Here is a 12217-nt window from a genome sequence, read left to right as displayed (position 1 = left end):
AAAATGTTGGTGTTGATCTCGATCTGAAAATTGAAATTTTTGAGTTTCCTATAGTTGTTGATCATATTCTAAACATTGAAAATAAAATTAATGGATCTGTGAAGGTTTATTCATTTGATGAAAACTGTCAAGTGTATCAGTTAAATATTACAAAAAGTAAGAAAGAGAAATATATAAATCTCATTAATTTTAAGAAAGAAAGAAATTCACAATAATGTTATACAAAAATTTTATGTAGCCTTTTTTCGAGTCCAATTAATAAACATGAAGAAGTAAAATTTATTTGGATATGTGTTTACTTCATTTCGCTAGTGAAGAAAAGTTAGATGATCACTCATCAAGCTGTTTAGTTAACAAACCATTAAAAGTAGAAATGCCAGAGAAGGGTTCCTATGCGAGGTTTAAAAGTTATTAACATACACAGAAATTTCTATTTGTTATTTATGTTCATTTTGAAAGTTTACTATTGAAATCCAGAAAATTCATAGACAGTTGCATATCAGAAGCATGAATCAAGTGGATTCTGTTATGATATTAAATTTTTAAATGGATATTATAAAGATCCTGTTGTTTATAGAGAACCATTTTTTCATAAAAATGTTATTGAATGTATAAAAAATAGGTTGAAGAAATTGTAAGAATTTATTCTGAAGTTTAAGTAATGGAACCATTAACTCCAAAAGAACAATCAAGATATGCAAGAGCGAAAAAATGTACATTGTGTAACAGTCATTATTCACCAAAAATAAAAAGGTTCATCATCATGATCATTTAACTGGATTATTTATAAATCCATTATGTAGTATATGTAATTTATAGTTAAAATATCTGAGTTTTGTACCAAAGTTTTTACATTATTAACCAGGATATGTTTCACATCTGTTTGTGACAGGACTTGCTTATGATGAAAATGAAATAGATTTAATACTAAACAGTGAAGATAGATATATTAGTTTTGGTAAGAGAACAGAAAGTTTGAAAATGTGATTTATTGACACATTTAAATTTATGACTTTTTCAACTAATAATCTTTCATCACTTTGAAAAAGGATCAAAGGAAAAATATTAAAAACGTTTTCTTGGAGGGGTTATTCAATTTGGGTGTATATCCATAAGATTATATGGATTCTTGGGAAAAATTTGATGAGACACAATTACCAGCAAAGGAAGAATTTTACAGTAAACTGTATGACTGTGAAATATCTGACGAAGATTATAACCATCCAAATTAGTTTGGAAAAAATGTAATATCAAGAGGCTAGGTGAATATCATGATTTATATCTTAAAACCGACGTATTATTGTTAGCTCATGTATTTGAAAATTTTAGAAAAAGTTGTATAAAAGCATATTATTTAGATCCATCTTGGTATTTTACTGCACCAGGATTATCTTGGTATTCTATGTTAAAAATGACAAAAATTGATTTAGATTTATTATATGATTATGATATGATTTTATTTCTTGAAAAAATAGTGTGAAGAGGAATATCACAGTATTGTAAAAGACACATTAAAGCAAACAATAAATATAGGAAGGGTTTTGGTATTAAAAAGATATCGAATTATCTAGCATATTTAGATGCAAATAATTTATATGAATATCGAATGAGTCAATATTTACCATATGGTGAATTTGAATGGAATGAAACAAATAATTTTGATTGTGCCAAAAGAAGTGAAATTACAGATTCTGCTAAAACTGAATATATCTTTTAAGTAGATTTAGAGTATCCAAAAGAATTACATGATGTATGTAAAGGTTTACCATTAGCTCCTGAAAATAAAATTGTGCCTGGATCCAAATAAAGCAAATTGTTGACCACTTAAAATCGAAAATAAATATGTAGTTCATTATAGAAATCTTAAACAGTATTTATCATTAGGAATAAAATCAACAAAAATACACAGAGTTTTAAAATATAAACAATCTGATTGCTTGAAGAAGTATATAGATTCAAATACAGAAATGAGAAGTAAAGTGAAGAATAAATTTGAAATCGATTTCTACAAGTTGATGAATAATTTCATATTTGGTAAGACAATGGAAAATTTTACGAATAGAGTTGATATGTATTTAGTATTAGATGAAAAGAAATGCGATAAATTAATAGCTAAGCCAACTTTAAAGCACGAACAATATATATAGAAAATATTGCTGCTATTCATACGAATAAGACCAAAATCACATTTAATAAACATATCTATGTTGTAATCAGTATACTTGATTTATCTAAAGAACTGATGTATGATTTTCACTATAGAATAATGAAAGCAAATTAAGGAGAAAATATGGAACTGTGTTATCAAGTAACAGACAGTTATATCTATAATATACAAACTAAAGATTTTTACAAAGATATGAAATCGATGATTGATAAATTTGATACTAGTGATTATCCTGAAAATAATATTTATGGCACTCCACAAGTTAAAAAGAAAGTTGTGGGAAAAATGGAACATGAATGCAATGGAAAAATAATGGAAGAATTTTGTGGCCTGAGAACAAAACTGTATGCTTATAAAGTTGGTTATAAGATAGAGACAAAATCTAAAGGAATTATGAAATGTATTGTCAAAATTACAATAAACTAAGAAGATCATAAGGATTGTTTGTTTAACAATAGAGAACAGTACAGAAGAATTAATGATTCGAACATGAAATATACACAGATGAAATAAACAAGAAAGCATTGAGTCCTCATATGCCAAAAGATATGTTCTGGAAAATAAAACAGATATGTTACCATATGGTCATTACAAATTATAAAAATCTAATAAAATTTTTTCTATATAAATGGAGAGTAATCAAGAAGCTCAACAATGTAAGTATCTCGATAGAGATAAAAAAAATAACTGAGTTATAGATAAATGTTTTGCATATTGTTACTGGATATGAATATTTATATACTAGATATGGAGAAAAAAATTGTATTGAGCTTGATAATGAGTTTAAGATTGTTTTACCCGACAGATATTCTAAATTAATTACTGTTTGGGATTTTCAGTTAATTGAAAATGTACAGATGAAAACGAAATATAAAGGAATGAAGAAACTTAAAAACAGAAATAACGAATTTCATGATATTGAATTTGTCATGTGAAAATTTTTGACTTTTTGAAATTTAGTTACTTTTATACATTCACCATAATTTATTTTATTGAAATGATAATTAAATAGACACCCTAGCTGCAAGCAGGCGTTGATATACTTCATTGGGGACATGTTGAAAATGTGTGCCCCGACCGGGACTCGAACCCGGGATCTCCTGCTTACATGGCAGATGCTCTATCCATCTGAGCCACCGCGGGCACAGAGGATAGTGCGTCTGCAGGGATTTATCCCTTGCACGCTCCCCGTGAGATCCACATTCCCAACATGTCCACAACACTACATTCGTAGTGCGCCTAATAGATGTTTGCCCATCATACTCATTACTCGTGGCAGATTAATCTACCAAGTCCCGTACGAGTTCGGGCATAGCGTGTGCGTTCGCACAAGAAGGTCAAAGGCCGGGAACCCATATTTTTAACTATATATGACGGTAGTATCTGTTCCCGAAAGAACAGTTACCGTCAATGACCGTGCAGCTTTACTAGAAATGAAATGATAATTAAATAGACACCCTAGCTGCCTATGGCGTTGATATACTTCATTGGGGACATGTTGAAAATGTGTGCCCCGACCGGGACTCGAACCCGGGATCTCCTGCTTACATGGCAGACGCTCTATCCATCTGAGCCACCGCGGGCACAGAGGATAGTGCGTCTGCAGGGACTTATCCCTTGCACGCTCCCCTTGAGATCCACATTCCCAACATGTCCATAACACTACATTCGTAGTGCGCCTAATAGATGTTTGCCCATCATACTCATTACTCGTGGCAGATTAATCTACCAAGTCCCGTACGAGTTCGGGCATAGCGTGTGCATTCACACAAGAAGGTCAAAGGCCGGGAACCCATATTTTTAACTATATATGACGGTAGTATCTGTTCCCGAAAGAATGTGCCGGTTGGGGCACACATTTTCAACATGTCCCCAATGAAGTATATCAACGCCTGCTTGCAGCTAGGGTGTCTATTTAATTATCATTTCATTTCTAGTAAAGCTGCATGGTCATTGACGGTAACTGTTCTTTCGGGAACAGATACTACCGTCATATATAGTTAAAAATATGGGTTCCCGGCCTTTGACCTTCTTGTGCGAACGCACACGCTATGCCCGAACTCGTACGGGACTTGGTAGATTAATCTGCCACGAGTAATGAGTATGATGGGCAAACTTCTATTAGGTGCACTACGAATGTAGTGTTGTGGACATGTTGGGAATGTGGATCTCACGGAGAGTGTGCAAGGAATAAGTCCCTGCAGACACACTATCCTCTGTGCCCGCGGTGGCTCAGATGGATAGAGCGTCTGCCATGTAAGCAGGAGATCCCGGGTTCGAGTCCCGGTCGGGGCACACATTTTCAACATGTCCCCAATGAAGTATATCAACGCCTGCTTGCAGCTAGGGTGTCTATTTAATTATCATTTCATTTCTAGTAAAGCTGCATGGTCATTGACGGTAACTGTTCTTTCGGGAACAGATACTACCGTCATATATATTTATTTTATTTATTTTTTTATGTTCACCTTTCATAAAAAAGATTTTTATTTTCTTATGATCACCTTTTATAAAAATATATTAAATTTTAGTTTCTTACATTCACCTTTCATATAAAAAATAATTATTTTTGAAAATTGGTAATGTGATTCGGAAAAATATTCATTATTAATAATTTTTTTAAGTGAGTTAGACCAGAAGAGTGGATTATAGTAGAATGTTTTGTTAGGTTCTAGGTAAGTTTTATTGAGCTAACTTATGAGGTATGAGTGAGTTAGAACATACCAAAACATCCTACTCAGTGGCTACTACTGTATGAAAATTTGTTCGAAATGGTCCTTGTAAATTTCAGATAGTATAGGAATAAGTGGTGAACCAATAGGTAGACCATCAGGCTGACTATAATACTTGTTTTGAAAGTGGGAGTAATTATTATTCTGTTTTGAGGTAGGTATTAGTACAAGAACATGCATATTTGGCATTTACAGAAAAAAAACATACCTACAGATAAGATAATCCCTGCAGGCTCACAGCAGGTGCATCCACACAGCCACAGACATGCAGCTTTCCATTCAGTGGTGCACACCTCACATCTGTTCCATAATCCCAATCAGTGTTTCAAACTGTACTTCAAACTGTCAAACAAATAGCTTCCAGCAATGGCTCTAGCTCTGCCATGACTAATAATACTCTAAAGAAGAAGAAAATGAATAAAACTGCACATTTTTTGTACGATGGCATGCAGCAAGTACTCAGTACTTACAAAGCCTGGTGTGAAATTCGATACCCTGGTAACATTTCAGACACGTTAATGTCTCTGTTTTCCTATGTAAACACTTTGTCATTTTTTATGTCTTCTGTATAAATAATATCCATGTCAGCTTCATTGTGTTTGTGAATTCAGTTGTCACCTGAAGTTGGCCTAAGAAGCCGCATGCCAGTTCGTGACCAAATAAATATAATTTGGCAAGACATTAGGAAATGTTTTCCCTTTTAATATTATTATCATGGTGTGCCAAGTACTGATGGAAATTCAGTTAATGTTAAAAATAATATGTTCATTATTGATAACACTGATGAAATATACATACCCATAAAGTGACTCATTCCACATCATTTCGATAAAAGAATCGTTTTAATGATTTATGGAACACGTAACTAAGTAACTAAATGTATAATTTGAAGCTGAAGACACGGTGGACGTAAGTTTGTCTTGGTGTTACATACCTCTGGAAGTATTCTGTGGATGTCGTAGCAACCACATCCTGTATGGATCCCAGAGCATTCACCAACTCTGACTTGACCTCTGCGGTGCAAGCGATTTCAAAGTCAGTGAGGAAGTGCTTCGCTACCAAGACCAGAGCATCCCGTGGCCAGGGCTGGAACCAGTCGATGGTGCACCCCGACACAAGTGCAGGGAAGCGCATTACGCGGTTCCGGAACTTCTCTCCCACCTGGAAACCACTGCTTTCTCACATCACATTTCCTTTTAGATCATAACACACAAGTGAGCTGGGCAGCAAAATCGTACTGAGTGTCACATACAATGTGCTTCAGGAGAAACGGTGGTACTTTAGGAAGCGGAAACAACATAAGAACATAAGCTTTATTTTATGACGTTTGTATGGTACTAAACCAGAATTAGGAAGTAGGGAAGTCCTATAAGTAGGTCAGTGCCGACTAGGCAAGGACAATTCTGCGGATGGTCCCAAGAAGGACCATGGTCAGTGCTGATGTGCACCAAGAAGAGAATAGTGTCAAAGGAGAATACTCAGACAGAGGAATCGAAGCAAGGAGAAGAAAATTTCCATGATCAGAATTCAGTAGTAAGAAAGTCGAGACGGTGAAAATAGTCGCCTTACTGCGCCATGCCTATATCTTCAATGATCATAATAATAAAATATAGTTCTAGTCAACCAGAATCCGGAGAAACCAAACCTCATACGTCCAAGTCCCAAAGATTCTGGATACATCTTACCTGCACTTTGTTCTCACCTGCACTTCGTGCCAATACAGCACAAGGGAGAATGCGAGCTCCAGCCTCTCTGGCATCAGATGTCCTTTTCCCTTCCGTCAACTCGCTGAATAGGTACTGGACACAACAGCTCCAATGATGCAGATGATATTAAATTAGCTTATCGTAGCTTGCCGTACCTTGCCATTGATTCCTGTGGTGCGCTAATGAAGGAAGTTATTGCAAACGCTCACAGATTTATTACGAACTTCTCACTGAACGAGACAGTGATTAAGAATGACTCTTGAAAGAGTTTCAGAGGAATATCACAGATTCTCTAGAACGTTTGCTGAAATTAGATAAGAAAATGAACTTAATGGTTTATCTAGTACCTTTTAGACATGACGCCCATGACCCAAATGAATGACAACAGTAAAACGTTTCGTTTTGGAAAAAAAAGTATTGTGTGTATGAAAATATTATCGGTGAATTTCGAAATCGATCGAAGTCTATATACAACAACCGAGAAAAGGTACTCTCTCATACACATGCCCAAAATAGTACATCCAACAAATACAGGAACCCACCGTAGACTGACGAATAGATATACATAAAAAAGGTCACTTCAGAGCAAAACAAACAAGACCAAACAAGAGTAAACAAACAATTCTGCAGACAGAAGAGTAAAAAAAGGTAAAGTGACGTACCTAGTGAATTAAATCTTAAGCAAACAAAAAGATTAGCACGATGGCACTAATACATAACACAGCCGGAATAATAAAATAAGTAGAAAAAAGGGTATTAGCGGGATGAATTTCAATTGTAAATCAAACAAATGACTATTACGCTGCAAATGAATCTGATCTAAGAACATACCGTAAAAATGTATAAGCCTCTCTTGCTAAGATCGACATAATTATCATTCTACTAACAGATCTCAGATCTCAGTACTATGGATTTCAGAGCACTAGTGTAGCCCTGAAGTAATTAAACTCCCGAAAATAACAGATTTCCTTCTACCTACCTAACGCTGCAGAAATTTTACCAAGCAAGGTGGAGTATCAATTCACACAAGGGAAAAGATCATATTTCTGTAGTTGATTTAATTCAGATGAATGCAGAAAGAGATCTTGAAATTACATCTGTAAAACTGCGAATTTTAAAATAATTATTGATACTGTTTTGAGATTAGCATGTAGAAAATTTTAAATTTTATTTAATAAATAGGAATCAAAGCGAACCAAAGTAAATTTTGGAATCACGAGATATTTGAATTTTGAGGAAGTGTAATGGTTATAATTAATGGTAAATGGCAACGCCCCTGTGAAGCCATGTTCATACAAAAGGGTGAAGGTATGTACAAACAACTCGAATCGTCATAGCGAGAGTACTGCGTGCGGCATTTGGTGAGGTGATCTAAGAAAACAAGCAAGGGAAAAAATAAAAATACGGTGCAATTTGCACGGGCAGACACACCTTCAGCTACGACCAGTGGGAACATTCCAATGGGGTGCAGCACAGAAAGGGAAAACAGTTCATTACAAAAAATTTTATTGCTGAAGATAGGAGATAGAGGAAATTATTTCATGCAGCATTCTGAAAGTGTCTCCTCTGGAGCAAGTGAGTTAGCCATTATATTGTGAGAAAGCTTAATATACAGAAAGTGGATTGTCTGATGTCACTACAGCACAGAAACGTTAGCAGTGGGTATGATGAACAACTGTGCACAGTGACACATGCCGGGTGTTCGAAGAGGCTGGACCTGTGTCGAATGGCACGACCATCTCTACGGCATAATAAGTTTTGTTTTCGCCCATGCCGAGTTAGCAACCTGTAATCATGTACATTCACATAGCCAGTGATGTGGTTGGCGTAGATAAAGTATACTTTGATTGTGACAGTCCACACAGACTTTAACAATGGCAGATAATGAAAAAAATTTGTTCCATGGAATACACCATCACTCCAGTCCATGTCATGTCAGAAAGTGGAACAATATGGACTATCTAGTTGTTTACTGCCTCAGTGTTGTAACTATATCATTTCTGATGATCTTTTGGTCATGACGGTTTGTTTAGATCATTTTTTTGTCTTGGAGAATAGCGTGTTACTTATTGCCAAGAGATCCAAAACTACACTGGCATTGTGATCTTAAGTCCTGCACGGCACAGGGCATAAGTCACATGCTGCACAGTATAGCAGTGTTGTGGAAGAATAGAAATGTAAATTCATATTGAAGTAATTAATTCATTCGTGGCAGGAGTGCCATGTTGATCGGAAGTAGTGGAAAACACTTGAACTCCCTGACTTCTGATAAAAGCACTTGCAACTTTGCATAATTGCTGTAACGAATGTAGACGTACTGAACTGGAGGACACTGGGTCTGAACGATGTATTAAGATTTTACCAGATATGTTTGCTCTTCATTTGCTGGTGTAGCGACCTCTCGCACAGTGTTGCTATTTTAGAGTAATTTGTCATTGGAGTTCTTACGCTGGAGCACAGTGTATGAATAACTGCACAACAGGTAAGGGCAGATGAGGTTAACAGGTCGAGGATGTGCAGATGGACTTCTAGAATACAGTACCAACAGGCAGATGTGTGTTGCAGCTCATTCACACACCCCTTTAAGGCTCGTGCTTCCTGGTACGGGCAGTTTGTTCAGTAGCACGTTTTTGCTTGGGGTTTGGCATTTATTTTCTCTCGATTTGATCCTAGACATTTTGTTCCAAATAGCACAAAAAAGGGCTAAATCCAATTAACTTCTGACAAGAGCGGATTTAAAATGTGCAAGAATGGTGCATTGAGGTGCCGGGAATCAACATTGAATACTGGGGTGTAATTATTAACAGAATAATTAGTTTGTCGAATATTATCCAAGAGTAAATTTTGGGCTTTTAAACACAACGCAAGAAGTATCACTGAAGGTTGAGATCCGTCCGGCTTATGGCAGAAAGAGAGAGGATTGTAGCAGACCCGGTACTTTCTCTGATGCTGATATTACTGCCGGGTCGGTCGTAAAACGCAGCAGCATGTGGCCCTGAGGCAGTTGGCAACAGAGCGTTTGGTTCCTGGGGCAAACAGTGCCACGCAGCGGGTTGGCTGCATGTCAACAGTGGCTGCAGCTGGAGCAATGGCGGACAAAAAGAAGCAGAACTCTTCAAAAGCTAAGCTCTCAAATTATTTAGCAACTGTTGGACATATATGTAACACTTCAGGACAGAATGGTTGACAGTAATAAAGACTCAGTAGATTCTACCTCACAAGGTACAGACAAGTGTGTTGTTGATATGGATAGAATTAAGAAGTAACTGAGGAGCACTGAAGTTTTCAGTCCTGATGTGTGAGCCTACTCGACACGAGTATTGTGTACATACGACCTGGGATTAGAATCTCCAAGTATTGTGTCAGTAGAACAAGTTAAAGTTGAACCACGGGTAATCAGTATGAGTGATTAAATACCTATGCGTATTTATTACACTCGAGAAATGTCAGATACAGTAGTGAAGCACCTGTATCCAGAGCTCGAGTTAGATAGGTAAAATGTTTTACTTTTGTCATTAATTGCAACGTTAGGTAACCTCAAGTCGGAAATGCAAAGGGATAATGAAAAGTAAGCAGCGGAAATGTGGATCAGGTAAATTCAAATGTAAAAGCAGAGGTTGAGAAGGTCAGTTCTCATACGTCAGTAGAAATCTCAAAGTTAAAATCGGAAGTAAAGTGTGACACTGAAGAGCAGTTTGCCCAACACCGAGTAGTACTGGAGCAGCAGGTTGATGATGCCCAGTTGAAAAAAGTTTGTTTAAAAGTGGATTGAGATATCAGTAAGGAGCACAAAAGTTGAGATGTCAATGCTGAGGAATATACAGATCACGGAGCAGATCACGGATCACGGAACGATTGGAATCTAATGACGTTGTCTGTCGCACATTCACTGAGCAAATAGAGCTAAAGCAAACGGCAAGTGAGGAGACGGTGGGCAAAGAATTGACTAGTATAAGTAATCATATACTGATCAATAAGCATACTGATGTTAATATGCATGTAACCGGGATGAATCGCATGCTGGACACAAAGCGAAAAGTTAATGAGTCATTTCAAAAAGAGCAGCCTGCACATAATCGAGTAGTCAATGCGGAAATGGGCTAAACAGACCAATCAGTTTCGAAATTGTCTAGAAGTGTACTACAGTATTCGCTTGTTATCTCAGTGGAAGCTGCATTCATTCGTTGAAAGAAATTTAATTATTTCTGTCAACACGGAAATGTGCACCAAAAGTCATGCATACGAGAATTCATGGACGTGTTACCAGTATCTTGGTCAGCACTATAGCAGATTTCTTTTGTCACAAGTCGTTCAAGGGGGACTACTATTCACTGTGCAAAAATGTTATCAACGATTTTAATTATTTAAATTAATCCAGGGAAAATTCCTAAATTAGTATTGATGTTCAGATAGTCCGCGAGAGTTACAAGTAGATTTCGGGCCTGGGAACAAGTATCAACCAGATCGGAGTACCATTAAAAGGTTCTGTGAATACTGGTGGAACCGTATTAAGTATACTGATGTGGCCACAGCAATAGAATTGTTCGCAGAAGGTACAGAATGTATGTTGCCGACATATGTTCGTTGAGGGTTGGTTGTAGCAACAAAGTATAATTATGTCCATTTCCTCGTAAGAGAGGAACAATTGCACGAACAGTATGGTAACCAGCAGAAATGGCAGCTGTGGGAAGATAGTATCAGGTCGTCTGCCTTTTGTGAAATCATTGCCACAGGCAAAACACAATCAGCAGGCAACAGACTGGTAGCCACTGTGGAGACGATGTGGAATTATGGAATATGGTAATCAGCATATACCACATGACCCATTAAGCTAGACAGTGTCTAGGTGAAGGATTGACCAAAGGGGTGCGAGGTTCTTATCTTAAGCAGAACATTGGGAAATAATATTCACGGATTAAATGTAAATGAAGTGCAGAAAGAAGATGCGACGGAGGATTGTGGTGGTGTGAGGCAGTAGCATGCAGAGATCATGGGCCCTTAGCGTGGTTGCCGGAGTGCTCTACTGGCTGTGGTTGGAGAGGAGAGACTGGTAGCCTTGAAGAGCAAGGGCAGGACACACCCACAGCAAAGGGCGAAGTGGCATGTGGCATGACCACTTCAGCAGTAGTTCAAGCCATCATGATATTCTTGATGAAGTTTGTGGCGATGATATGTTGAGAATTGCAAGGCTGCTTGGTGCACAGGAATGGTAGAAATAGTAAAGAATAACTTTTTGTTGAGCTAATAAGTGTGGGAACTTTGGACTCCAAACAGGAAATTTAAGAGAGCAAGTGTGAAAACACATCTGAGTTACTAGCGGGAGAACTCAAACAAGCAAGTAAAGTACAAAGTGTAAGAGTGCCTTTGGAGGAAACCAACATTATCTATAAACTCGCCTTTGATGCGGATTCCGAACATGAAATACCCTTAAGGTCGGATGATGAAAATGCGATGCTTTTAGACTCACAGGCTGAGTGGGGTGAAGCCCATCACCTTAGTAACTGTCACTTCATGATAGAATCCATAGATCCATAGAGAGTTTAAATGCCTGCCTGTACGGAGAGTAAAAACGGAAAATTTGCTAGCTAAGCCACAGTTCTATAGAAAAGCAG

At 37.0% G+C, this 12217-nt stretch overlaps 1 protein-coding gene and 3 non-coding genes across 4 annotated transcripts in view; 1 reads left to right on the top strand and 3 right to left on the bottom strand.

Moving 5' to 3' along the window:
- LOC126184483 (dynein axonemal heavy chain 5) overlaps positions 1-12217 on the bottom strand; it is a 976026-nt gene that overhangs the window by 247658 nt on the left and 716151 nt on the right. Inside the window, exon 52 of the mRNA XM_049926874.1 lies at positions 5834-6060. Within this exon, the coding sequence (XP_049782831.1) occupies positions 5834-6060 (227 nt within the window). The remainder of the gene's footprint in view (positions 1-5833; positions 6061-12217) is intronic.
- Trnat-ugu (transfer RNA threonine (anticodon UGU)) lies at positions 3237-3311 on the bottom strand. Its single transcript has one exon. It is a non-coding gene; the product is annotated as a tRNA-Thr (tRNA).
- On the bottom strand, positions 3677-3751 carry Trnat-ugu (transfer RNA threonine (anticodon UGU)). The gene has a single exon. It is a non-coding gene; the product is annotated as a tRNA-Thr (tRNA).
- Trnat-ugu (transfer RNA threonine (anticodon UGU)) lies at positions 4388-4462 on the top strand. The gene has a single exon. It is a non-coding gene; the product is annotated as a tRNA-Thr (tRNA).

This window comes from Schistocerca cancellata, chromosome 4 (genome assembly GCF_023864275.1).
Source record: "Schistocerca cancellata isolate TAMUIC-IGC-003103 chromosome 4, iqSchCanc2.1, whole genome shotgun sequence".
Taxonomy (NCBI): domain Eukaryota; kingdom Metazoa; phylum Arthropoda; class Insecta; order Orthoptera; family Acrididae; genus Schistocerca; species Schistocerca cancellata.
The sequence above is the reverse complement of the archived record's forward strand: the minus strand, read 5'-3'. Positions and strand labels throughout refer to the sequence as shown.